Source organism: Marmota monax, unplaced genomic scaffold (genome assembly GCF_021218885.2).
Source record: "Marmota monax isolate L192 unplaced genomic scaffold, Marmota_monax_Labrador192_F-V1.1 WCK01_AAM20220418_F8-fsc00008, whole genome shotgun sequence".
In the NCBI taxonomy this organism is placed as follows: Eukaryota; Metazoa; Chordata; class Mammalia; order Rodentia; family Sciuridae; genus Marmota; species Marmota monax.
Genome location: NW_026694432.1, coordinates 13,542,157 through 13,570,001, shown reverse-complemented (window position 1 = coordinate 13,570,001; position 27,845 = coordinate 13,542,157). Strand labels below are relative to the sequence as shown.

Genomic DNA, 27,845 nt, shown 5'->3' with positions numbered 1-27,845 from the left:
CTTTGCTTCTTATACTCCAGCATCACTCAACAGCTGGTCATGGTTCTTTTCTATACCAGGCTGCTCCATACTTTATGCCTCTGTTCTCACATAACCATTGCTTGGGAACATTTCTTGAATTCTTCTAATTAAATCTTCAAAACTGCTCAGGCATCGGCCTCTCTGGAAAGGATTCCTCAGATCTTCCCTTCACCTCTAAGCTAAATGCCTTCTCTCTGGTTCCAATAGGACTCTGCAAAGCATCTCTCCATCTTTTTACCCCAGTGACTAGCCTAGGACCAGATTTCAAGTAAGTTCTCAAATAATGGTTCTGAATTGAGTATTTTTTTCCCTCTGTACCCTAAATACACTAACTGTGTAATCTCTTTCCCAAAAGCAGGTCAGGAAAAGTTTTCATAGCCACTTGTTAGTTTTAGGTCTACATTAGTGTCCTTATTTTAGGTTTCCATGACCTAGCATCTCCCACAAACCTACATGTATACCTCTTCACCTTTCATATATACACATTCTTTCTTTACATATGTTAATCTATTTGTTAAGATTCCACACACCCCCTTTTTTTTTTTTTTGGTACTGGGGATTGAATCCAGAGGCACTTAACTACTAAGCCACATCCCCAGTCCTTTTTTATATTTTATTTAGAGACAGGGTCTCCTGAGTAACTTAGGGCTTTAATAAGTTGCTGAGGCTGGGTTTGAATTCATAATCCTCTTGCCTCAGCCTCCGAGACACTGGGATTATAGCTGTGTGCCACCTCACCTGGCTTTAGTTGCATCTTATTGGACTCTAAGGTATTGTGTCTCCTTAAAGGGCCTTTGTATACCTCTGCTCTGATAGTGTTGAGCTTGCAGTTTAATTCTCAAAGGAGAATTCCCCTATTGCTAATTTATTAATTTATTCAGTGAGTAAATATCTTTATGATGCATCTACTGTGTTCCAAGCACTTGTAATTGCTAGGAATACCTAGCATAAGTAAAAAAGGAAAGAACCCTGTTCTCAAGAAACTGACAGATTACTACAGGAATCCCTAAATTCTTAGGATCACCTCACATTTGTTTCCAAATGATAATCACCAGGTCCAAAATGCTATTTTCAAGCCATTTAATAGTAAAATTAAACAAAAAAATAGCAATTCAGTGGCCTACAAGGAAAACAGAGTTCTTTTATCAAATAAACTGTAACCACTTCTTTCTGGCAGTGAGCTTCATCACTGAACCCAAAAAAAGAAATGAAAAAGAAGCCCTTAAAGTATAAGTCTGTGGGTACCGGGGCTCTACCAAGGAAGACGTAAACTATTAAGTGGTAAACAGGAATGGGGGATAATTAAAGAGCTCCCTTATTTTGGTTATTTTTTTTCAGGAATAATCCCTACATTCCATGAGCTTAATAACAACAGCGAACAATTAAGAATATATTTGAATGCTGGATGCAGTGGTACACACCTGTCCCAGAATGCTGAGGCAGGAGGATTGAAAGTTTAAGGTCAGCCTCAGTACCTTAGCAAGACCTTGTCTCTAAATAAAAAATTAAATGTGCTGGGGATATAGCTGAATGGTAAAATGCTGATGGGCCTGGGTTCAATCCTAAATACTAGGGGAAAAAATGTATCTGATCAAGAAAAAACATAAGAGTTCAGGTAAAAACTGAGTATATTCACAGTATATAAACACTGACTCAGGCTGACTCAGGTTATTGCCAATTGCTTTGTTTTTTTTTTTTTTGGGGGGGGGTGCTGGGGATTGAACCCAGGGCCTTGTACATGTGAAGCAAGTACTCTACCAACTGAGCCATATCCCCAACCCTTCTCCAATTGCTTTTTGCTGCTATTTTTTGTTGCTGCTTTTTGAAATAGATTTTTTTCCCCTTATAAAAAAGGTTATACAAATACACTGAAAAAGAATCTTGAGGGCTGGGGATGTGGCTCAAGCGGTAGCATGCTCCCCTGGCATGCGTGAGGCACTGGGTTCAATCCTCAGCACCACATAAAAATAAAATAAAGATGTTGTAGCCACTGAAAACTAAAAAATAAATATTAAAAAATTCTCTCTCTCTCAAAAAAAAAAGAATCTGAAAAACATAGACTATAAAGTGAAAATAATTCCACTACTCAAAAAAATATACACTTTTAGTTATATATCTTATTTCAGACTGTTTTCTATCATATATAATTTTTCTTTTCACATAATTAGTAGTACAGTGAAAATGCAGTTCCATATCTTGCTTTTGTCATTTAACATTAGGAGCATTTCTCCATGTTCTTGTTCTTCTAAATTATTTAGGGATTAGATAATATCTTCTACAAATTTGTGAATACGCAAAAATTCCACCACTGTCCTATTGTTGAGCAGGTTACAGCAATGTTTCGCAGCATAGAAAAAATAAGTGTTCATGCATACTCTCAGGCAAAACTACCTGAATATATCCTTGAGATAAAGTCTTGAAAGGGGAATTAAGTTAAAGGATATAAACCTTTTAGGTCTTGAATACTTATGCCAAGGAGTTCTCTGTTAAAATTCTCCAGCAGCATATGAGGGAAACCACATCATCCTTTAGCAACACTAGATGTTTTTACTTCTGTTTTTGGTTTGGTTTGGTTTTTTGAGGAGCTGGGAATTGAACCCATGGCCTTGCACAGGTTAGACAAGGTCTATACCACTGGGCTTCACCACAACCTCTTATATATTTTTACTTTAACATGACAGAATAAAAAGGGCTTCTTATTTTAATCTGCAGTTCTTTGCATTCTAATGAGAATGAACACCCTAAATACATTCACTCTAATTTCTTTCTTTCTTTCTTTCTTTTTAAATAGTCTGTGCTACCCAGGATAGCCTCAAACCCCTGGGTTCAAGCAATTCTCCCACTTCAGCCTCCCAAGTAGTTGGAATTACAGGCACTCACCACTGTATCCAGCTTTAATTTCACTCTCAGTTTATATCACTGTTGATACCACTGGGCTTCACCCTCTTTATCTATTTAGATTGTGGTTTTTTGGGGGGGCGTACCAGGGATTGAACTCAGGGGCACTCGACCACTGAGCCACATCCCCAGCCCTATTTTGTATTTTATTAGAGACAGGGTCTCACTGAGTTGCTTAGCACCTTGCTAAATTGCTGAGGCTGGCTTTGAACTTGAGATCCTCCTGCCTCCCCGCCTCCCGAACTGCTGGGATTACAGGTGTGGCCACCTCGCAAGACCAGGAGATTGTTTTCTTAAAAAAAAAAAAAAAACAACCAAAAAAAACCAAAACAAAACAGTGTGAAAGAATTCCAACAAACTAAAACACATAACAACTATGCCTGTCACGCGTTGCCTGCACATTCCCACAGCTGGAACACACATGGTCATTGATCTTTTACTTTCATTGTGGAAGCTCCACATTTTTCTAAAGTTTAACTGGTATAACCTAACTCCCACCACGAGCACTCCTAGTTACACCACCTTTGCATCTTTACACTCACTGGGGTTCTGTTTTTAATCACCAAGCTAACAGGGTACTGAAGACTTGCCCAAGGAATCCACAAAACTATGTATGCTTAACCAAGTGCAACTAAAATATACAGAAAGACTCAGAATTGGTTTTTCCTCCCCTGTTTTTTGAATCCCTCAAATAGTAAGCTGCTTATCATGGTTCTGGGTAAAAAGAAAGTTTTTAGTTCTCAAAAAGATCACCTGTGGTTGGAAGGCAGCACAACAGAAGAAAAAAAGCATGCTGTAGAAGGTACAAACCTGTCATGTTCTTGCTGTGTGACCTTGGTCAGGTCATTTTGCCTCTCTGGGCCTCAATTTCCTAATTTGAGAATAAAACTATCTGTTTTAGGGTTATTATGAGAATTAAATGGGAAAATATATGCAATGTTTATAACCAGGAGTCTGGTATGTGATTGATACACTTCAAAAATTTTGTTTTTCTGGGCTGGGGCTGGGACTCAGCGGTAGTACACTTGCCTGGCATATGTGAGGCACTGGGTTCAAATCTCAGCACCACATATAAAGAAAGAAAGAAAGGTCTATCAACAACTTAAAAAATATTTTTAAAAAAATGTTATTTTCCTAATTTGATAGTGCTAAATCAGTTACTTATTTAATTTAAATGGTCTTAAATAAAATGCTGCCTAGAAATATTCAACAAAAACCATCAGGGTAAAAAAAAACATTTAGGTCACCAGGCATAGTGGCACATGCCTATTATCCCAGCTTGGGAGGCTGAGGCAGGAGTTCAAGGCCAGCCCCAGCAACTAAGCAAGTTGCTAAGCAATCCAGCAAGACCCTGTCTCTAAATAAAATATTTTAAAAAGGGCTGGGAATGTGGCTCAGTAGTAAAGTGCCCCTGGGTTCAATCCCAGGTACCAAAAAAAAAAAAAAAAAAATTTAGGTCACTTTTTTGCAATTAATCATCAACCACCATTATAAGACAACAAAAACCCCAAAGCTGATGTTACTAAAATTGCTAAATACAGTAATTACTTAGCCCTTAAGATTATGACCACTAATTGCTTTAGGAAAGCAACATAAATCTTTGTAATTATAAGAGCAAAAGTCTGATTAGTTATCCCCAAGGGTGACCTCTATAGCAGAAGGCTTTTGGTCATTGCCCAGAATGGCAGTACACTCAGAAGTCTTTCTCGAATTGCTGTTTTCTCACACTCCATACTCTGAAAGGAACCATATCAACAAAAGAACTGAAAGAGTAAAAAAAAAAAAACGACAGAAATGGAATTCTCCTTTGATATTCAGCTTTCTTGGTACTGACTCCTGGCAAGGGGCTCTAGTGGGGTGAAATAATCTTGAGGAAGAAAGCCTACTCTATGAAACACAGCATTTTCTATGGAAAAAGCAAGAAATACATTCTATTCTCTCTGTAAGTTTAGATTCCTCTAGGAAAGGAAGCAAAGTATCATTTACTAAGCATGTCCATTCAGCGTGCTACACCATATGCTTTAATTAAAATATCTTCAAATCAAACTATGAGGTAGATCTTATCCTTCCTCAAACACATTAGATAACTTGCCTAAGGTCTTAGTCATTAAGTAGAAACATCCAGCTCCGGGACCCAGATCTGTCCAACTTTGAAAGCTTTTTCTTTTCAAAGCATCTTTCAAATCTCAAAATGATCATGCCAGTTCTTTATTTAAATTTTGGTTCCCAAACAAAACAACCTAACCCAACAAGTTAAATATCCACCAAAATGATGACATTTTCTTTCAATTAGTAGACTGTTTTTCTGCCTCTTAGTAGTGTGTTAAGATGAACTGAGGGACACACACAGAGTGCCCTTTTTTAAACTTTTTTTTTTAATATTTATTTTTTTTTTAGTTTTCGGCAGACACAACATCTTTGTTTGTATGTGGTGCTGAGAATCGAACCCGGGCCGCACGCATGCCAGGCAAGCGCACTACTGCTTGAGCCACATCCCCAGCCCACAGAGTGCCCTTTTTTAATCTTAAATCTATAAAGAAAACAATACCTGTTGACAACCACAGAGCACTGAAGCAGAAGCAAGTATAAAACAGGTACTGGCTTCTCAACCACCTCATGGATGTCTGCCAACAATATCCTGATAAAATCCAGGAAGTGAGACTTGGCTTGACTCCCGGCCTCCTCTCCATGGCCTTCCAGACTGGCAGAACCAGTACACTAGAAAGACAGAAAGAGAAGAAATTAAATGCCAAGTAATTAATAATTGATTCCTAGAAATGTGGAATGCTGGAGAATGTGTCAGATTAGGAGAAAGAAAAATTTCAAGTTTGTCTTTCAGTGCACATCCCTGCCTGTAAATTTTAAACCTGAGCTTTGACACAGCCTATAATTATCAAAATAACAGAGCAAGGGATATAAAATGAATTCACTGTAAAACTGAAACATTTTATATTCCATTATTGTCTAACTAACAGTAAACCATCTATATAACAGAATAGAAAGAGTATCAGTCTGAAAAAAAAAAAAAAAAAAAAAACTTTGATTTTTTCAGTTCCCGTTCTGCTAAAGCTTTGGGTCTTTGACCAAACACATTTTCTTATCTATGAAAAGATGTTGGACTTCTAACTAAACTTGAGGGAGTTGTAAAAATATTTTAATGGGATCATATTTAGGGCATGCACTGTCACTCTCCAGTTTGTTACAATTCCCACCACTAGTATCTTTAAAATCTACCCAATTTATACTTCATGTTACCCCCTCCCCCCAATCCTCAAGAGTCATCTGCAATTCCTGGCTTAAATTCATACATACATTCAGCAAATATTTATGTCAGGCACTTTTCTGGCTACTCCAGAATTCAAGGGCTAGATGATTTAGGTCCCTTCTAGCAGGAAAATTAAAAAAAAAAAAAAAAAGTTTCTTCCTTCTTACATAACTTTGCTATATTCTATAAATTGTTATGTAAATCTTGAAATATTATGAGTTGATAAAGTTCTGAAGAAGTAATTCAATAATCTATTGGCTAGGCAAAGTGGCTTGCACCAGCTTCTCAGGAGGCTGAGGAAACAGGATGTGTGAGCCTAGGAATTCAAGGCCAGCGTGAGCAACACCATAGATCCCCATCTCAAAAAACAAAAACTACTAAATATGTATCCATCGGCCAGGTATCCTGATACACACCTGTAATCCCAGGTACATAGGAGGCTGAGGCAGGAAGATAACAAGTTCAAGGACAGTCTATGCAAATTTAGCAAGACCCTTTCAAAATAAAATTTTAAAAATGGGCTTCAGGTATAGCTCAATGGTGGAACTCTCATGAGTAAGGCCCTGGATTCAATAGTACCTCCCCACCAAAAAAAAAATTTAAATATATATGTATGCCTGTCATCCACATCTGGCAAACAACACAGACTGACAACCCCTAACTTTCACCCCCAGCTAGCCTACAGGGATCCAGATCAGCATTACCTGAGTTGGATTTCAAAGCTAATGCCAGGAAACAAACATAAACACACCACTGCAAAACTGAGGTGTAGCACATCTAAGAAAAGGTTTTCACTGAGCCCTAACTATATGAAGGACTTCATCTTTCGTGTCCAGTTTCCAACAATTCCTATATCAAGGGGTTGGGGATGTAGCTCAGTGTTAAAGCACTTGCCTAGCAAGCATGAGGCACTGGGCTCCATCCCCAGCACCAAAAAAAAAAAAAGAGAGAAGACAATTCCTATTTCTAGTTTGTTTCATAGTTTTCTGTTAGGGAAGGGAAGGGGCAGGGGCAGATAGATGTGTGGGCCAGAGATACACTCAAGAGATTATGAAATGGAGCTGAAGTTAGAAAGTATATCCAGCAAAACTTCTGTAGCCTCCCAAGCTGGAATGGGTGTGTGCGAGAGAGAGATCTTACCCAACACATTTCTACCTACCACAAAAGGATTTAAAACTCAAGGTGACTCAACACCTGTCATCAATAGCCTGGCAGGTGGGTGGGAAAGGCAGAAAAAGAAATGAATAGGCTTTGAAAACAGGAGTAATAAACACCATCGGACTAGCAAGCTAATTAGAAGTGCAATATCTTACAAACTGTGCATAACAGAGGCACATCTATTTCTATTTGAACACCTAACCAGTCCTTCTACTGAAACCTACAATTGCCTATGGGCACAAATCACTGCTAGGGTCCAGTTAAAGGCTTGCTGACCACAGGCAGGAACAACACATTACCAAGATCCAAATGGTTTGTTATGGAATCAAAGGATAACAACTCAGGGAGAGAACACACACCCCCACAATACTTGACAAATGAAAATCTAGAAAAGCTCCCAATAGTTCTGGCATTTAGGGCGTTACAAGAACAACCGAAATAAAAGCACTCTCTGTTGCAGCAGCTGTTCAGACAGAGCAGGGGGTAATGTTTACTTAATACTTCAGGTTGATGGGGGATGTATCATAGTTCAGTCTGTCAGCTACATACGTGGAACTCCATTTATGTACACAGCGATAAGATATGTTTGAACAACGACAGAGCACGTCTGAAAAAGCCTATTCAGCGCGTGTGAGTAATCAAAAATAAAACTTTAAAGAAAAAAAAAGTCTCAGATATTTGGGAAAGTTACAGAACAGACTGCCATGAATAGCTTTGCTTATATTTGCAGACACTGTTTTCCAAATAGCTGGAAAAATGAACAGATTGTTCTGGGAGGTCGTCTTTCCAAATTGTTCCTAGTTTCCAGTCTGTGAATCATAAGAAAGCACAAGGAGAGTCGACTAATGCTCTTTACTAACAGCATCCAATGTCGATGAGCCCAACTATCACGAGGTGAGAGAAGACAAAGCATTTCTGGAACCCCGCTGAGAGTTTCTATTCTGACTTCCTTGGCTTCACCTCTGTACTCACTTGCAGCCACCACAGGACCCTCTGCGGGACATAATTGTCAAAACCCTGACCGAGGCTGGTTTCGCATTGTAATTTACACATCATGCTCAACCCCGTCCCCCTTTTTCTGCATCAAACACAGCAGCTAAAGGCGAGGGTGCAGAGGTCGAGGTGTTAGAAGGACGGCAGCGACCTGAGTCCGGTATGTCAGTATTGACTGTCAGGGAATGGAGGGAGCTGCAGGACCAGACCTGGGCCCAGAAGAAGTGGGATTCGGTCTGGGACTCCAGCTCCGCAACTGCAAGGCCAGAAGCAGCTGACTGCCCTGTCCCAGCTAGGAGCTCCACCTCCGGGTCCCAACAGCGGGTCAGTGCACCCCCAGGCATCGTCTGTACCGCCTGCCCCTCCCCTGAGCTCATGGTCCTCGGCCTGGTAGCCAGCCGCCCCGGCCACCTACCGGGGCTCAGGGGCACATAGCGGGGCCCCGGCTCTCGGCGGCCTCCGCCTCCTCCCAGTCCATGGGCTCGGGGCCCCAACCTTCTCTCCCCTCACCGGGGGAGGAGGAAAAGGAAGAAGGTAGTGCGGGCTCCCCGCCCGGACAGCTCCCTCTCGTCTCAGCCTCCCTGGACAGCGACGACGGCCGGAAACGCCGCCTCCTCCCACCTCCCCGGGCTCAACCCGGAAACACACTCTTCAAGCTAATCAAGCCCTCCCGCCCCCACCCTCCGGAAGCGCAATTCCAGCCGCGAGCCCGAGGGGGAGGAGGGGCAGCGCTGGAGGTAGAACTACGCACAAGCAAAGGAGTCTGGACACCCCCCCAGCCTCTCGCCTCCCGCTCTCCTGGGGCAGTCTGCACCTTGCCTTCTTTGCATGTGCCCCAAGGCCCAGACTCTGGCAATACCCACAAGGAAGATGGCGGCAATGGCGGCACCCCCTACGGCGTAGCGCCCTGCGGTGCCATTGGCCAGAGCCCCAAGTGAAGCCGCCGCGGATTGGCCGAGGGCGATGCGGGGGTGGGGGTGGAGCTGCAGCAGCCCGGAGCCCGGAGTGGGCAACGCGGCGTGAGCAGCGGCCCCAAGCTCCGGCAGCATCGCGCCCGCAGAAGACTTCACCGCTCGGGGCCGCAGCCTGGTGAGCTCAGCCCCCTTCAGGCCCTCCCCTGCATCCCAGCCGGGGCCTCTCCGAACCGGCGCTCATCAATGCCGAAGCACCCCGGGGACCCTATCGCGACTCCATCGCACCATATCGCGACACCATCGTGCCCTGTCGAGACTCCATTTTGTCACAGCCCTTTTCAATACATATCTTGTTTTAATTTGCCCCGTCATCTTTGGGGGCTGTCCCCATGTCGTGATTTTGCTGTGATCTCCGTGACATCATCGCGCCATCGTGAGGTGTGATCTCATCGCCGCTCTGTCGTGACTTCATCAATGTCGTGTTGTGACCTGGCTGCGGCGGGACAGGTGGTGACCGCCAAGAACCCTCCTCCCCTTCTCATCTCCCCATCTCAGCAGCCCCGCTTCGATTATCCGGCTTTTGGATTCTCTGTTGTCCCGGGAGCTACCCGACCCCTTCTTGCTTCTCCAGCCCTACCATCATCCTCAGGCTGGTAGCGAGACAGGGAGGGTGAGGACAGGGAATGTAAAGGGTTAACGCTGCTGCTGCTGCTGCTGCTGCTGCTGCTGCTGCTCTTGCAGCCTCTGCCCGAGGGAGGGAAAGGAGAGAAGGCAAGGAGCCTGCGGGGGCGACTGAGAGCCTTGGCTGAAGGGGTGGGGTCCCCAGAGGGGCCTCCAAACCTTGCCTGGTGAGCTCGAGCTCGAATTCTCACTGCTGCTGAAGCTTATCTCCTGCCTCATCTGAAGAAGGGAGGGAAAAAGGAAGCCTAGGATGCCCTTTTCCCCCTTGTCAGTCCGGATAATCGAACTTCACCATGTGTGTCTCCATTCCTCCCTGTCTGTCCTCACCACTTACTCCCTGTGCGCCTTGGGAGGGAGATAAATTCCGACTTTATGTGTCAGGGAGCCACTAAGCAGTGGGACCAGCCCCCTCCCACTCCCAGGAGATTGCTGAAGAAAGCTGTCCAGCTAAGCAGCAGGATGCACAGTCCTCCTTTCCCACTTTCTGGAGGTGACCTTGGACCAGGGTCCCTTCTTTACCCCAAAGGATTTGCAGGTCCAGCCTTTTCAAGTCCCCCCCTCCAAGGGAGGTCAGTCCTGAGGAAGCCACTTCTCCAAATCCTCCCTCCTCTCCCTCTGTGCTAATCCCTCCCTCCATCCTCCACTCCCACCCCTGCCCCCGCCCCCGCCCCTCCTCTGCAGAGGGATGCTCAGTCCCTCTTGTGTTCACAGTTGGGCAAGGCGGGCATCATGGCCTCGGATTGTGAGCCAGCTCTGAACCAGGCAGAGAGCCGAAACCCCACCCTGGAGCGCTACCTGGGAGCTCTCCGTGAGGCCAAGAATGACAGCGAACAGTTTGCAGCCCTGCTGCTAGTAAGGAGTTGGATAATTGGGAAATGGGAAGGACTGGGTGGTCGGGGCCCCCAATGGAATCAGCCAGTCCCTAAAGATATATAGTGGTGCTAACAACTTTGGAAACACCAAAGGAGTTCCAAGATCCCTACCCTTGTATTAATTTTGCTCCCCTAGACTCGGGGCAAAGGGGAGAATGCAGATGAATAAGGCTGTGGCACTGGGGTCCTTGGAGGAGGCTGCCTGAGTTTGCTTTCTGGGGTGTCCCAGAGCAGATGGGAGCTGACTCATAGGGTAACAGCAGCAGGTAGTAACTAGTGCAAAGTACTTGAGGGCTGGGGATGATTTTTCTGAGACCTGAAAGAGTAGCAGGACAGGAAGAGATTAAAGAAGGGTCCTAGGGGATGGCCAGGACTGCAGTAGGTAGCTTGAAGGTAAGGAAGCTGGTTTGGGTCTTAGCCCTTTTGGAGGAACCCAAGCTGGAGACAGTGGAACAGGAGCTGCAGTGCTAGAAAGGGGGGGTTAGTGTGTGGGGGGTAAAGGGAGGAGGGAGTACAGCCGCTGCTTGTTTGCCATGGCAACAGGGAGAAGGCTCTGGAGTCAAGGGCTCACACTGCAGCAGAGGAGGTGTTTAGGTGAAATGTAAGGGGAAATGTTTTGACATGCAGAGCAGCGAGACACAGGAGCCATTTCCCCTGAGAAGGTGGCGGAAATGGATCAGAGACTTATCTGGAGACAGTATTTAGGGAAGGACCCTAAATCCTTGGGGGATTTTAAACACTGAGTTCTAAGCTCCTTCCAACACAGGTTGTGGGCATCTAGATTAGATATCACGAAGAACTTCTCAACTGGCCAGGTAATGAAGTGCCCAAATGAGTGGTTGAGAAGGACAAGACCTCCCTGCCATGGGATGATCATAGGTGAGAGGGATCCCAGAAGTCACATTAGCCTGAAAAAGAAGGAGCTAGATGAGATGATCCCAGAGTGAGTTCTGTTGCGTAACCTAATCCTGTTAGTCTTCAGTGCCCCAGGGTTCAGGGAAGGGATTGTCCTTGCCACCTCTTCCTTTCATTCTGCTGATAGCATGTACTACTTGCCCCATACCCCTGTAGGTGACCAAGGCAGTAAAAGCGGGTGACATCGATGCCAAAACCCGGCGGCGGATCTTTGACGCCGTTGGTTTCACTTTCCCCAACCGTCTCCTAACCACCAAGGAGGCACCGGATGGCTGCCCTGACCACGTTCTCCGTGCCCTTGGTGTGGCCCTGCTGGCCTGTTTCTGCAGTGACCCTGAACTGGCCACCCATCCCCAGGTCCTGAACAAGATCCCCATCCTTAGCACCTTCCTCACAGCCCGGGGGAACCCTGATGATGCTGCCCGCCGCTCCATGATTGATGATACCTACCAGTGCCTGACAGCTGTAGCAGGCACACCCCGAGGGCCCCGGCACCTCATTGCTGGTGGCACCGTGTCTGCCCTGTGTCAGGCATACCTGGGTCATGGCTATGGCTTTGACCAGGCCCTGGCACTCCTGGTGGGGTTGCTGGCTGCTGCAGAGACACAGTGCTGGAAGGAGGCGGAGCCCGACCTGCTGGCAGTATTGCGGGGCCTCAGTGAGGATTTCCAGAAAGCCGAGGATGCCAGCAAGTTTGAGCTCTGCCAGCTGCTGCCCCTCTTCCTGCCCCCAACAACCGTGCCCCCTGAATGCCTCCGGGATTTGCAGGCTGGGTTGGCGCGCATCCTAGGAAGCAAGCTGAGCTCCTGGCAACGCAACCCTGCCCTGAAGCTGGCAGCCCGCCTGGCACACGCCTGCGGCTCCGACTGGATCCCAGCGGGCAGCTCTGGGAGCAAATTCCTGGCCCTCCTGGTGAATCTGGCATGCGTGGAGGTACGGCTAGGCCTGGAGGAGACAGGCACAGAGGTGAAGGAGGATGTGGTGACTGCCTGCTATGCCCTTATGGAGTTGGGGATCCAGGAGTGTACCCGCTGCGAGCAGTCACTGCTTAAGGAGCCACAGAAGGTGCAGCTTGTGAGCATCATGAAGGAGGCCATCGGAGCTGTCATCCTCTACTTGCAGCAGGTAAGGGGGTAGTGACCTACAGAGGGAGCCCAGTGTCCAGGAGTCAGGGCAGAGCCAGAAGGCAAAGAAAAGGGGTATAATGAGGAGAAAGCCAAGCTGCATGTCGGGCGGGCTGGTACTGCAGCAGCACTCAGGAGTAGTGTGTGGCTGAGCCTCACTCCCTCTCCCTCCCTCCAAAAGCCTCCAGAAAGCACCATACCACACACCATATGTGCACTCACATCCCAGCACACACACACACACACACAACACAGTAACCTCCCACTCACACAGTGCTCCCCAGTACACACACTACACACCACACACAAAATTGAAGCAGTCTGTTCTGCTCGCTCCGGGGCATTGTTTTACATATGCACACATACAAATTTACAGCGGTGCAGGAAAAAGGAGCAAGGCTGCCTGGTTCCTAGCCTTTCTAGGAGTTCAGCTAGATCTACTACCCACCCATTCGCAACCCCTTCCTCCCTCCCTCTGAGAAACCCACTCTCCTGTCCCACAGGGATTCAGTCATGACTCTCTTCTCTTTAATGGTCTGCTCCAACCGCTGAATTCACCAGCCACTGAATTCACCAGCCACACATCTAACAGACCATGCTAAGCTCTGGTCTCATTTTGTAATTTAGCCCAAAAGGGCATCCCCCCTCCCACTGTTGGTTGTATGTTCATGGCATGACCTGTCCTCCCATCCCAGGTAAGAGTCTCTGTAGAATGCGACTTACCTGTAGTCCTAGAGTTTCCCCCTAGCCTTGAGCTCCCTTGGCGGTGGAGAGATGGGGATGCACTTTGAGTCTCATCAAGGTGGGGCCTGTTCTCAGCAAGGTGGGCCTGCTTTGTTGGGTTTGCCCTCCCATTTGCTGGGTACTGGGTACATGGGGTAGGATGAGGCTTGGTGCCCACCTCTGAGGGACTCACAGGCCAGAATTCCCTTCCAGTTGTAGGCTGGCCAGCAGGCTGGTAAAACAGGGGAGGGTCTGTAGTCCTGCTTTATCTCAGAGGGGTCCTGTGGCAACAGGTGGGGCCAGAGAAACAGAAGGAACCCTTCGTGTTTGCCTCGGTTCGGATCCTGGGTGCCTGGCTGGCTGAGGAAACCTCATCCCTGCGTAAGGAGGTGTGCCAGCTGCTGCCCTTCCTCGTCCGTTATGCCAAGACCCTCTATGAGGAGGCGGAGGAGGCCAATGACCTTTCACAGCAGGTGGCCAACTTGGCCATTTCCCCCACTACCCCAGGGCCCACCTGGCCAGGGGACGCTCTCCGGTGAGTTTGTTGTTACACTATGTCCAGCCAGACCATTCTAAAGAAAACTATGACACACAGACTGGCCCCCGCAAACTGGGCTGTGCCAGGCTTCTAGAGGCCATGAGAGTTCTCTTAAGATCATTTCTATTTGTTTTGGGAGGCTTGTTCCCACAGGAATCCTGAGCTACCAATCCCAGATTTCTCAAAAAGAGAACTTAGGTTTATTGACCATCTATTACAAGCCAGATATTTTGCTATACCTTTTACTAGAACTATATCTTGTTGTTTGTGTTTGTTTTGTTTTGGTACTGGGGATTGAACCCAGGGATGCTTTACCAATGAGCTATACCCTAAGCCCTTTTTATTCTTATTTTTTGATTTATTTGTTTTTTAGTTGTAGATGGACACAACACCTTTATTTTATTTATATATTTTTATGTGATACTAAGGATCAAACCCAGTGCCTCATCTGTGCTAGGTGAGCACTCTTCTGAGCCACAACCTCAGACCCAGCCCTTTTTAAGACAGGGTCTCACTTAATTGCTTAGGACCTCTCTAAGTTGATAAGACTGGTCTCAAACCTGCAATCCTCCTGCCTCAGCTTCCCACGTTGCTGGATTACGGGCAGGTGCCACTATACCAGGCTCAGATCTATCTCATTTGGTCCACATGGCAAATCTGACAGAAGTTTCATCCACATTTTAAAGATGACAAAACCGAGGCTCAAAAAGTTTAAAGTAATTGACTGCGGTCAAGCTGTACAACAGAGCACCAATTTGATCCTGGGTCTGTGTAACTCTGAATCTTGTGCTTTTTCTGTAATACCTTCCAGGACATGTCCTTCTTCTCCCCTACTTTCACTTCTCTTAGGCAGGGTACCTTGAAAAAGGACATCTTTGTACCTTCATCTCTCCCAACCCCACACACGTCTGCCCTTCCACACCCCCCAGGCTCCTTCTGCCCGGCTGGTGCCACTTGACTGTCGAAGATGGGCCCCGGGAGATCCTGATCAAGGAGGGGGCCCCTTCACTTCTTTGCAAGTACTTCCTGCAGCAGTGGGAGCTCACATCCCCTGGCCATGACACCTCAGTGCTGCCTGATAGTGTGGAGATCGGCCTGCAGACCTGCTGTCACATCTTCCTCAACCTCGTGGTCACTGCACCAGGGCTGATCAAGTGAGGGGTTTGGGAGAGGCTGGGGGGAGATTCAATCAAGCATGGGGTGGTGGGGGGCTGCCCAGTTGACTTAAATTTTGACCTCTACTTTGCTTCCCTGTGCGTTTGGATTTCTCATAGTGTTAAAATGAAAAGGTCTCAGAATAGACAAAGCCAGTCCCGCTCAAGGATTTGGGCCCCTAGGTATTTTCCTGGAGCACATCTCAGTGCCAGCCATAACCCCAGATGCTATGGTTGGGGCTCAGGGTTAACTCTTCACGCTGCTACCTGATTTCTTACCAAACTCTGGCCCAGAGAAGTCAGGAGTCCCAGATCCAGATTTTCCAAAGGGTTTCATCTGGTCTCATAACCTTCTGCCTGCCCCCATCCTTGCCTCCCTTTCTTCCCCAGGCGTGATGCCTGCTTCACATCTCTTATGAACACTCTGATGACGTCTCTGCCCGCGTTGGTGCAACAACAAGGGAGGCTGCTTCTGGCGGCCAATGTGGCCACCCTGGGCCTCCTTATGGCCCGACTCCTTAGCACATCTCCAGGTAAGCCCTGGGGACCCAGGCCTGGTGGGTAAGGGCAGAAAACCTGGGTGGACCTGCTGTGCTCTGGGCGTAAGTCCTTTTACAGAAAATGATATTGCAGATTTTTTCTGTGAAGAGGAAATCTCTACAGTATATCTCTATCCGCCACCCCCACCCTTCTTCCTGAAATGATAACATGCTCTTCCTTCTGAAGACTTTTAAGGCAAGGTCTGGTGGGTGTTAAGTACAGGCCTGCTCGGAGGCACAGGCAGAGGCACCTGGAATCCCTGGCAGCCCAAGGACTCCAAATCCAGTGTTTTCAAGGTGGAGCTGCCCCCACCCAGGGCCTAAGTCAGAAACCTGACTTCCCTCCGTTGAGGTTTCTCATTGCTCAACAGATTCACCCGCCTCAGTGACAGGTGTCAGCACTCTGCCCCTCTGCACGGCTTCTCCTCCACCCTCCTCCCTCTGACTCTGTGCTGGGGGGAATGGTGTCCCCTCCAGCCCCTGACAGCCCTCAGTGTCTCCCACTTTGGCTGTGGGTGTCTGCTTGGGTCCCTCTGTCCCTGCCTGTTCCCTGTGCCCCATCTGTCAGGTTGGAGGAGCTGAGCAGATGCCTAGGAACAGGGTGTAACATGCCCATACCCTCAGCTGCCTCTGTGTTTTCTGTGTGGGGATCCCAGCAGGGTACCCAGCAGTGGGAAGGGGAACATATCCCTTTGGACCAGAAACCAGGAGGTCGTTTCCCACCCCCCACCCCCAACTCTCAGTCACTCCTTAGGTAGAGCCACCATGGCACTGACTCACCAAGTTAGAGGCAAAGCTTCCTGGAGAGCACTTGCAGAGGAGGTGAATCCCAACATGACAGGTTCACAAAAACCTGGTCACTTCCCCTCTTGGTGCCCTCTTCTGGCCTAGGAATCAAGCAGGTGCCTTATCACATCTAATTCTCACAACAGATTGCTAAGATTAGCAGTACTGGCCCCATTTTACAAGACCCAGAAAAGTTAACTACCCAAGGTCATACAGCAAGTGTGAAAGGTAGGGTTTAAACCCAGACAGTCTGATTCTAGGTGATGCTTGAGCTCCGTGTGTGTCCACACAGGAGGGAAAGTGAGGGGCTGGCCCAGCACTGGCCCATCTAGTTCATGTACCATTTTTTCCATGCCTTCCAGCTCTTCAGGGGACCCCAGCATCCAGAGGTTTCTTCGGAGCCGCCATCCTCTTCCTATCGCAGTCTCATGTGGCACGGGCCACACCTGGCTCTGACCAGGCAGTACTGGCCCTGTCTCCTGACTACGAGGGCATCTGGGCTGACCTGCAGGAGCTGTGGTTTCTGGGCATGCAGGCTTTCACAGGCTGTGTGCCGCTGCTGCCCTGGCTGGCCCCTGCCGCGTTGCGTTCCCGCTGGCCACAGGAGCTGCTCCAGCTGCTAGGCAGTGTCAGCCCCAACTCCGTCAAGCCTGAGATGGTGGCCGCCTATCAGGGTGTCCTGGTGGAGCTGGCGCGGGCCAATCGGCTGTGCCGGGAGGCCATGAGGCTGCAGGCAGGTGAGGAAACGGCCAGCCACTACCGCATGGCCGCCTTGGAGCAGTGCCTGTCAGAGCCCTGAGGGGTGTCCACTGGGGACAGACCCGGGGGCGGGCAGCGAGGGAAGGAGGGAGGAGGCATCTTCCCTGAAGCCCCCAAACAAGAACCCCCTCCCCAGACTCCTTCCCCCCAAAACACCCCAGCTTTCTGGCTTTTCTGAGGGCAAGGGCATGGTGCCCACTCCTCAAGTGTAAGGAACTGCGTCCCGCCCCCCAGGCCCCCATGGGGGCAGGGATCGGCTTGGAAATCAACGTGGTTGTCCCCGCCAGGCCGGGGAAGGTTGGAGAAGCCCCCAGGGAGGGGGGCAGTAGGTGTCATTGTGCCCAATGTCTGGCTCCCCTGCAGGAGGGAGGCCCCAGGGTAGGTCAGGGCTGGCAGGAGCTGATTGCCTCAGCCCAAGTGCCCTGCCGGCCAGGGCGTGGCCTCCCCTAGGCTGTGGTGCCCCTTCTGGCTCCCCAGGTCCACGTCCTTTAAATCGGCCATATGGCTCTTGCCCTTGGCCTCCTTGGGCAGAGAGCAGGCTCAGGCCATTGAAATCACAGTTCTTCCTTTCAACTTAAGTGACCAGGGTCTGAACTGCCCCTATCCTTTCAGGGCAACCTGGGGCAGACAGGCTAGTGTCGGGGGTGGGGAACCTCCTTCCACCCAGGCTTCCTTAAGAGAACCCAGGAGTCCTTGGGCCCGGGTCTCTCAGCTTATGTGTCATGTTGCAGCAGAGTGCCAATGGGGGTTGAGGGTTATTTATTTTGCTTGTATTTATCCCTGCTTGGACACCCGAGCATCTGATTTCCGTCCTCTGTGCCATCTTGCCTGGCCAGAGCCAGGAACAGGAGGAACACCTCCCCAGAATCCGCATGTTTCCCCAGTGATCGCACCCCATTGCCACCGTGGTGCCTGGCTTCAGCTCCCACCCCTGTTATTACTCCTCTGCAGAGAGACGCGACTGGCGGCTCCAGCAGGGACTACCTTATGAACCTGGGGAGGGATCCCCCACATCTGATCCCTTGCTTCCCCCCGCCCTCCCCCAGTGTGTTCTGTGATCACCACGTTCAAAGCTGTGCACATGTGGACACTCAATAAATGTTCATTGGTGACAAGAAGTCTGTTGTGTGGTCTGCCCTGCATCTGCTCTCCCTTGCAGGCTCCATCAGTTCATAGTTATCGTTTGCTGAACACACGTCCTGCTAAGTGACTTCACAAAGTGTTATTCAGCCTTCCCAGGAATCCTGGGAAGAAGATATCATAATTCTAATTTTACAGATGGAGAAACATAGGCATGGATAAGTAATTTGATCAAGGTATTGCAGCTAGAGCCAAGGCCTCCATGCAGACCCCTGTCTCCCCAGCCTACACCCTTCATTGACACAACAGAGTCACAAGCCCAGCTGTTGATGTGGCCAAACTTGGTGGGGACAAGTGAAGCACTGTCCCTTCTCTTGTCAGCAGGTTGTTAGTACTGATGATTGAACCCAGAAGTGCTCTACCACTGAGCTGTATCCCCAGTCTTTTCTTTTTAATTTTATTTTGAGGTAGGGGCTTGCATAGTTGCCCGAGCTGGCCCTAACATGCAGGCCAAATATGGATGTCAGGCTACCAGCTGTTGACCCCTGTTCCATGCCAAGTAAAAGGGGAACTGTCTGAGCACTTCAACTGGAGACAAGCACTGTCTGCCTCAGCTGGCCTGAGCCAAAACTAGCCCTGGCCTACACCGTCTAGACTCTTTCACCTAAGCCCTCAAACCCACAAGTGTTCACTGAATACATCTTGTTGCCCACCTAGCTATGCATAACAAGAATATTCTACTTATTGGATGTGCGAAAGCCATCATAGCATGGATTCTCTGGGGTAATTTATGAAAAAACCTAAGCTCTGCACCCAGGCAGCTTAAAATCTAGAGAGGAAACAGATAAGGCAACATAGAGGTATAATCAGTGGGTTTTTGTTTGTTTTTCTAAGAGAGAGAGAACTTTTTAAATATTTATTTTTCAGTTTTCGGTGGACACAACATTTATTTTATTTTTATGTGGTGCTGAGGATCGAACCCAGCACCCCGAGCATGCCAGGCGAGCGCATTACCGCTTGAGCCACATCCCCAGCCCTAATCAGTGGTTTTTATGGAGGTTGAAATAGTGTGGCTGGGTCATGAAGCCTCTCAGCCTGGCTGAACAAGTCCAGGAAAACTCAGCAAGTATTTGCTCTGAGACCAAAGGGGTAGGAGGGGTTTGCCAGGTAGACAGAGAAACAGTAGGTATAAAGGCTGGCAAACTTATCATTGCCTCAGTGGAGTATGAAGTGGGGAGTGGCAAAAGGTGGGGTTGGAGCAGATCCTAAGAGTCCTAGTGTGCTAAACTCAGAAGTTCAGATATCTTAGGTATGGGGTCATAATGAGGGACCAAACTGTAGGTCTTTGAGCAGATTAAATGGGATTCATTTTGCCTTTTTTTTTTTTTTTTTTTTTTTTTTGTACAGGGGATTGAATTCAGGGGTACTTTACCTCTGGAGCTACATCCCCATCCCTTTTTATTTTTTAATTTTGAAACAGGGTGTTGCTAAATTGCTGAGGCTAGCCTTGATCTTGAAATTCTCCTGCCTCAGCCTCCCCAGTCACTGCAATTATAGGTGTGTACCACTTTGCCTGCAAAATCCAGTTTGCATTTCAGAAAGATGATTAGCTGCCAGAAATGACTGAGGCAGGAAGCTCAGAGAGGAGGTGATATGTCTGAACTAAACCCATGGCAGTGAGGATAGAGACAGTACAGGTAGAAGTCAAGTAATAGAACTTGGCAATTGATTGGATGTGAAGAGAACAAAGAAGGGAAGGAGATCCAAGGATAACTCCAGATTTCTAATCTGGGCCACTGAGTGAAGAGTGGGGCGATCATGGGGGAACACTGAGAGAGAAACTGATCTGTGGAAAATTATAAACTGGTCAAAGGAGAATTTGTACAGCTTGTGAAATATCCAAGGGGCATTACAGTGGGACATCATGCCCAGAAAAGATTGATAACCCAAGGCAGACTGAGTTCTGCACTTTAATGAGGTTGGGTCAGAGAGTTCTGGGCTTAAGAGTGAGGACCAGGCTAGGCTGCACTTGGGAGAGACTAAGTTTACTTCCTGGTGATTCTGCTGATGGAAAAAGGGAGGTCTGAGCCGCAGCTGTAAGATCTGACCACCAGATGGAGCCTCTGCATCTTCTTGTGATAGTTCTCTCCTTTCTGGAACTACTACCATCCAGACCCAGAGATGAAGGTTGTCAGAGACTGGGAGGAGGAGGGGGCTGTGTCAACACTAAGGGAGGCAGACATAAGTTTTTTCTTACCATAAAGTCAAAACAAAAGCTCACTTTTTGGAAAGAGCAGGGGAAAGCTGAGCTTAGGGAGAGAGTAATATACCAAGTAGGCCACCTGGGAGTACATGTATGTTGGACCATGAACACCTATGGTCAATACATGTCCTGTATTTCCATGTGTATGTATGTTTCCCGTGATTGTCTCTGTGCATTTTGTATACTCCATTTTTCCAGGATGTCTGCATGTGTATCCTATGCACATCCCAGGCCCCAGGTGTGTGCATGTATCTCAGAAAATGAACAAATAGGCTGGGGATATAGCTCGGTTGGTACAGTTCTTGCCTCTGATGCACAACGCCCTGGGTTCAATCCCCAGCACCACCAAAGAGAAAAGAAAGAATATGGACAACCATAAATCCCAGCCTCCATACCTCAGAAAGTGAAGTCCCTTGGCCCTAAAACAGAAGAGGCCCGGAGTCTGAAACCATAGGATTCTGCAGTTCGGAGGAGCCCCAAAGCAGCATAAGACCATGAAAAATATCCCTTTCCCCAGTAGACATAAGCAAAACTACTTATTTATCAGATGATCTCCTTAGATTATACCTGGGTCCCATGTCTAGCTCCCCAGGGTCATGCTCACATACAGCCTTCCCAAAGGATCCCTTAATTGGCTGAGGAATTCATAAAATCATCCATTTGTTCATTTATCATTTATTTAATATTTATTCATTGACCACCTGCCATGCTTCATGCACAGCACTAGACATATTTTGTTTCTCCTTTAAACTTCCATATTTAATTTTTTTTATGCCATGGATTGAACCCAGGGGCACATAACCACTGACCCACATCCTCAGCCCTTTTTATTTATTTTTTTTATTTTGAGACGGTGTCTCACTAAGTTGCTGAGACTGGCTTTAAATCTGCAATCCTCCTGCCTCAGCCTCCTGAGCCACTAGGATTATAGATATGCACCACCACACCTAGCTTAATTTTTAAATTTTTTTTACAGTTCTAAGGAATGAACCCAGAGATTCTCTACTAATGAGTTACATCCCTAGCACTTTTCTATTTTTAATTAATTTGTTCATTTTTAATTAATTAATTAATTTATTTATTTATTTTGTGGTGCTAGGGATTGAACCCAGGGCTTTGTGCATGTGAGGCAGGCACTCTACCAACTGACTACATCCCCAGCCCTTATTTTTTTAATTTTGAGATGAGTCTCACTAAGTTGTTCAGGCTGGCCTCAGAGTATAGATCCTCCTGCCTCAGCCTCCCTAGTCAGTGGGAGTATAGGCATGTGACACCATGCCCAGCTCTCCTTTAAACTTCTTATGAAGTAATTCATGAAATGGGAAAGTTAATAATAACTGCAAAGAGTCTGGAAAGCTGGTTAAAGTGTTTTAAGTTTTTATCCTAAAGATGGGCCATGGTAGCCTCAGGAGACATTAAAGTAGGGAGGTGACATGGTCCAGTCACTCTTGTTGCTGAAAGGAGTTGAACTTGCATCAGAATAAATATGAATAAAGTCAGGACATCAAGGGCTGTTGCAATGGCCTATGCATTGACCCTCAAACTTTAGTGAGCTCTGAATTACTCTTAAGAATTGATTAAGGGCTGGGGATGTGGCTAAAGTGGTAGCGCGCTTGCCTGGCATGCGTGCAGCCTGGGTTCGATCCTTAGCACCACATACAAACAAAGATGTTGTGTCCGCCGAGAACTAAAAAATAAATATTAAAAAAATTCTCTCTCTCTCTCTCTAAAAAAAAAAAAAAAAAAAAAAAAAGAATTGATTAAAACAGATTTCTGGGCTCTACCCCCAGAATTGCTGATTTAATAGATCTGGGGTGGAGTCCAAGAGCTGGCACTTTCAACAAGTTCTCAAATGTTGTTGGTGATGCCAGTCCAGGGACCACACTTTGAGAACTAGAGGTCTATGAGGAAGAGTTAAGTAGCCTCAGGAGCTGCGAGAATGATGCCATAGACCTTCTAGGAAATCCACCTCAAGTCTCCTCCATAAACATCCACGGGTAGATATTTAAGGGTTAGAAATGGTGACACTCCTTGAAGGATTGGCTTGTGGAGTTTCCCAGATTCTTCTGAGATGACTGGCAAGTTTTTAAGTTGAAGGACGATTGTGTCATTTATGGAACTTAGAAATCAGGAAAAGCAGGTTGGGGTTGGTGGTGGGGGTGGAGGAGATATCTGTCTTGGAAACTCAAATGGATGCAAGGAAATGTCTGAGGGGACCTCCAGCTGGCACTTGAATGTGTAGTTTTGGATCTCTAGTGAGATCTACAGACTGGAAATAACATGGTCCGGGAAATAACAGCAGACACAGAGTCATTAGAGACTTGAGGGGGTAAACTCACTCATGAAGATAAGAAAAGGCAGCAACTGCTCTGAGAATGGAAAGCTGACATTAAAGTTGGGGGTGAAAAGGGAGGAGACACAAGGACAGAAATGGTCATAGTAGGAGAATGAGGTAAGAAGTGGGGGATGGTGAAACTGCAGGTAATTAGGGTGAAGAAACCCAGGGAAGCCACCAATAGGCAGCTCATCCTGTCCGTCTGGCCTTCTCAAGCCTGTTGGAGAGAGCAATGGGATCTCCAGAGCTGGGCATGGACACTGACCCCCTTGCTGCTCCTGGACTTCTGAAGGCGTCTACTATAGTACTTGTTACACACTAGTGTCTCTCCTAGAGTTTGACTTCTGAGGTCCTTGTGGCTAAGGTTTAGGGTAGGAGAGGGGAGTTTCCACAGACTCACATACCCACAGGTATAAATACACACACAACTCACTCCTCACCTCTCATGTGTCCTGAGCAGGAAGCCTGCAGAGCTGCCCATTTCTGTTTCATTCACCTAGCTGCTGGCTCCAGACTCTGGGAAGTTCTTAGTGATGAATCCTTGGTTGCTAGACTCCTTTCCCTAAAGTCCCTCAAGCTGAGATGACCCAGTCTAAGCTCTGCACCTGTCATGTGTCTTCTGAGATACTCACCTAGTACCATACATTCCATGAGTTAATGATGTCCCCTTTTCCTCTACTTCATCTCAATTTTGTTACCTTTACTTTCTTATGTACTACTTCACTAAACAGAGATCAAAGAAAACAACTAGTCCTTTCCACCCAATCCTATTTTATTGTTGTTGTTGCAGAAACTGAGATCAAAGAGGAGAAGAGACTTGCCTGGGATCACACAGTCACTTAGAGGCAAGATTAAATTGTAAGCCCCTGAGTCTAAGGCAGTATAAAACAGTGATCCTGAGCACCCAGAGAGGCCAGAGGGGGATGACCCCAGCACTGCCACTTAACTAGCTGCTTGACCTGGGGCATGTCATTTCAACTCTTACTGCCTTACCTCATTCTTCACCTGCATATGGATCTCAAAAGGCTATGGTGAGGGCTGGGGCTGTAGCTCAGGGGCATAGCGCTTGCCTAGCATGTGTGAGGCACTGGGTTCAATCCTCAGCATCACATAAAAAATAAATAAAATAAAAGTATGCTGTCCATCTACAACACACACACACACACACACACATACACACACACACACAGACCACGGTGAGGGTTAAATAACTTAATATTCATAAAATACTTAGCACAGAGGCTGGCATACGCTGTAGTAAATCTTTACTGTTATTATTTATACTATGCCCTGTGCATCTTCTTGCTTTTTAAAATATGTACCTTCTTAGGAGGTTTTTCAAAAAATTAGGAATGGAAGCCTGGCACAGTGGCACACACCTATGATCCCAGCAGCTCAGGAGACTGAGGCAGGAGGATTGCAAGTTCAAAGCCAGCCTCAGCAATTTAACAAGACCCTAAGTAACTTAAAGAGACCCTGTCTTAAATCAAAAAAATAAAAAAGGGCTGGGGATGTAGCTCAGTAGTTAAGCACCCCTGGGTTCAATCCCTGATTAAAAAAAAAAAAAAAACAACCTAGGAATGGAACCACCATATGACCCAGTTATACCATTCCTCAGTGTTTATCCTAAAGAATTTAAGTCATCAAACTGGACATGGTGGAGCATGCCTGTAATCCCAACAACTCAGGAGGCTGAGGCAGGAGGAGTGCAAGTTTGAGGTCAGCTTTAGCAACTTAGCAAGGCCCCACACACTTAGTGAAACCCTGTCTCAAAATAAAAAATAAAAAGGGTTTGGGAAGTAGCTCAGTGGTAAAGTGCTCCTGAGTTCAATTCCCAGAACAAAAAAATAAGTCATCAACAGGCTGGGGTTGCATAGCTCAGTGGTAAAGCACTTGCCTAGCATGTGTGAGGCACTGAGTTCAATCCTCAGCACCACATAAAAAGAAATAAAATAAAGGTATTGTGTCCATGTACAACCAAAAAAATATTTTAAAAATAAGTCATCATACTATAACAATACATGCATACCCATATTTATAGCAGCACAATTCACAATAGCCAAACTATGGAACCAACCCAGGTGTCCATCAATGGATAAATGGATAAAGAAAATATGGCATATATACACCATAGAGTTTTATTCAACTATGTAAAGAAAAATGAAATTATGCTATCTGCAGGAAAATGGATAGACTTAAGAACCTTATGTTAAGCGAAATAAGCCAAACTCAGAAGATCAATGATCGTATGTTCTCTCTTATATGTAGAAGTTAGAGGGGAGAGCTGGGGTCATGGCTCATTGGTAAAGCACTTGCGTAACACAGGCACTGGTTCGATCCTTAGCACTATATAAAAAATAAAAATAAAAAAAGGAGTTAGAGAGAAAAAGGAAAAGAAAGGTGAGGGGGGGAATCTCAAGAAAATCTAAAGGAGATCAGTAGAGTAACAGGACCAGGGGAAGGAAGGAGGGAAGGGAAAAGGGAAATATTATAGAATGATATTGGCCAAATTATAGTGTTATATGATGAGCATGTACAAATATGTAACAACAAATCCCACCATTATGTGCAACAATAAAGCACTAATAAAAATATGGAAAAATAAAATATCTTCCTTCTTTTTTCTTAATGCCCATTATCCTTAGCATTCCTCTTATTTGCCTTAATTTAACCCCTGTCTGTGCTTCTCAGGAGGGAAAGGTTGAGTTTTAGAAGGGAAAAGGAGGGATTGACTATAGAGATTGAAACATGCTTGACAGCCAGCCAGTGCCTGCCATGATAACACACAAACACACAGCCTATGCATGTTAGTATTGCACCCTGTCCACGTGAGTCAGTTACACACAGATTCATTCTACAGCATCTAGATGTCACAGGCCCACACTCAGCCCAGTTTCCTATGGCTTCAAAAACATCTTAGTTCCTTCTCATGTGCAGTTAACACCAAAACCCAACACAAGCAACTCTCTCTGGCCAGTTTGTGTCTTCAAATTCCTCAGACCATAGTTTGGCATTAGGGATACTAATGCAGGAAGCCTGAGTGAAGTGGTCACCTTCAGAGGAGTATTGACCCAGAGTCACTCAAGACAGAGGGACTCCCCATATAGATGCACATAGACACGTGTGTACATGAGCTTAAGTTTGCAGCTCACAAACTTCTTCCACATTCACAGTCATCCACCTCATCCAAAGTTGGGTGAAGTGGTTAAAGATTAAATCAATCCTGCTCTGATGCTGAATGCCCTTAACTGTCCACACCCCACCCAATAGAGAACAAGGACTTTGGGTTACTTTCCCCAACTTCACCCCTTTTCAGCAGGAAGCCGTTTGGAGATGTCATCACCCATTTTTCCATGGAAATGGAATGTAGAAATTGACAATAGGGAAGTGTAACAGTAGTCCACTTTAAATATAACACTTGCTTTGAATATAATGCTGCTCTGCCACTGCAACTTATTTTTTTAAATGGACATGTTTCTTTCTCTTCCTCTCTCCCTGCTCCTCCCTAATCTCTGGCCCTCCCTAATCTCAGGGAAAACAGTATTACCACATGAATAAAGTAACCCAGACTTTGGGAATGGTACCAGAAGATCTCAGAAATGACAACCTCCCAAATTGAGGAACTCTAGGTAGGCCAGAGGGAGGAGGCAGGGGGTTAGCAATGATGGAGGAATGCGATGACATCTTTAGCCAAAGTACATGTATGAAGACATGAATTGGTGTGAACATACTTTATATATAAACAGAGATATGAAAATTTGTTCTATATGCGTAATAAGAATTGTGATGCATTCCACTGTCATGTATTTAAAAAATAAAACCAGTTTTAAAAAAATGACAGGGCTGGGATTGTGTCTCAGTGGCAGAGCACTTGCCTAGCATGTGTGAGGCACCAGGTTCGATCTTCAGCACCACATATAAATAAGCAAAAAATAAAGGTACATCAACAACTAAAAAAAAAAAAAATGACAACCTCCCAAATTAACAAGTGAATTACAACTCCAGGCAGAGAATACATGGAATGTAGCCTTTGAATCACCTGTTTAAAAGCCCCCTGTTCCTGCTGGTGGGCAGAATCACAGGCTTTAGGACAGGAGTCCCCTCTGTTTCTCCTTGGCTAGCAAAGCAATAAATCTTTTCCTTTTTCTCAAAAAAATTTAAATCAATCGCTCTTTTTTTCCCCCTAAAACTCAACCTTCCCTTCCTGAGAAATGATGCGCACTTTACAGAGGAGGAAGCTGAGACCAGTAAAGAGTTGTGCTTTGAGCAAAGGTGAAGATGCCAGAGAGCTAAGCAAATTCAGGGCCTCTTTGTCCCAGCCTAGAACCCCCTGTTTCACTGCAGTTGTGAGAGCTTCGAACCCAGAATGCAGCTTAGATCAGCAGGGGTCGAATTCACTCTCTGCTACCCACCCAGCCGGATCACACCAAAGCCACGCCCTCCTTTGGGCGACCGCTAGGGAAAAAGGAGAGAAAGGCCATCGCTTGTCTCTTTAATGCGCGCCCCCGAGGCTTGGCGCGCCCCCGCCACTATAACTGGAGTGCATGGAGCAGGCTGCTCTCAGAGGGAGTGGGGCAGGCGCTGGGTACCCGTTGACCGACTTTTCCAAGTGCCATCAGAGGCCAGTCCTTTCCGCTTCCTTGGACCAGCCTCAGGGTGCTCACAGCTGAGGACTTTACACAGGCTGGGCTCTGGGCTGGGTGGTACCCAGGTGCCGCGCCGTGACCCTAGCCGGCTGTGTCCGCTTCCCGCCCCTCTTCCCGCAGCGCTCGCCGTCGGGCGAGAGCTCTGCAGCCGCTACGTCTCACACCCCGCACTACCCGCCTC

At 46.8% G+C, this 27,845-nt stretch overlaps 2 protein-coding genes across 3 annotated transcripts in view; one reads left to right on the top strand and one right to left on the bottom strand.

Annotated features, from left to right (window-relative positions):
* Kiaa0319l (KIAA0319 like) overlaps positions 1–8,884 on the bottom strand; it is a 115,710-nt gene extending 106,826 nt beyond the window's left edge. Inside the window, exons 1-2 of the mRNA XM_046468910.2 lie at positions 8,751–8,884; positions 5,468–5,637 (exon numbers count right to left, since the gene is read on the bottom strand). Coding sequence (XP_046324866.1) covers positions 5,468–5,609 — 142 coding nt within the window. The 5' untranslated portion in view covers positions 5,610–5,637; positions 8,751–8,884. The remainder of the gene's footprint in view (positions 1–5,467; positions 5,638–8,750) is intronic.
* Positions 8,885–9,287: 403 nt separating this feature from the next.
* On the top strand, positions 9,288–18,458 carry Ncdn (neurochondrin). 2 transcript variants are annotated; one of them, XM_058570910.1, is made up of 7 exons: positions 9,288–9,424; positions 10,642–10,782; positions 11,874–12,842; positions 13,858–14,099; positions 15,032–15,256; positions 15,647–15,789; positions 16,944–18,458. In XM_058570910.1, exons 2-7 carry the CDS (start codon positions 10,660–10,662, stop codon positions 17,378–17,380), a joined length of 2,139 nt encoding a protein of 712 aa, XP_058426893.1. In that variant the 5' UTR covers positions 9,288–9,424; positions 10,642–10,659; the 3' UTR covers positions 17,381–18,458. The 2 variants fall into 2 exon arrangements, with proteins under 2 accessions (XP_058426893.1, XP_046324867.1); XM_046468911.2 differs by having other exon boundaries at positions 9,381–9,756.
* The last annotated feature ends 9,387 nt before the right edge of the window (positions 18,459–27,845 follow it).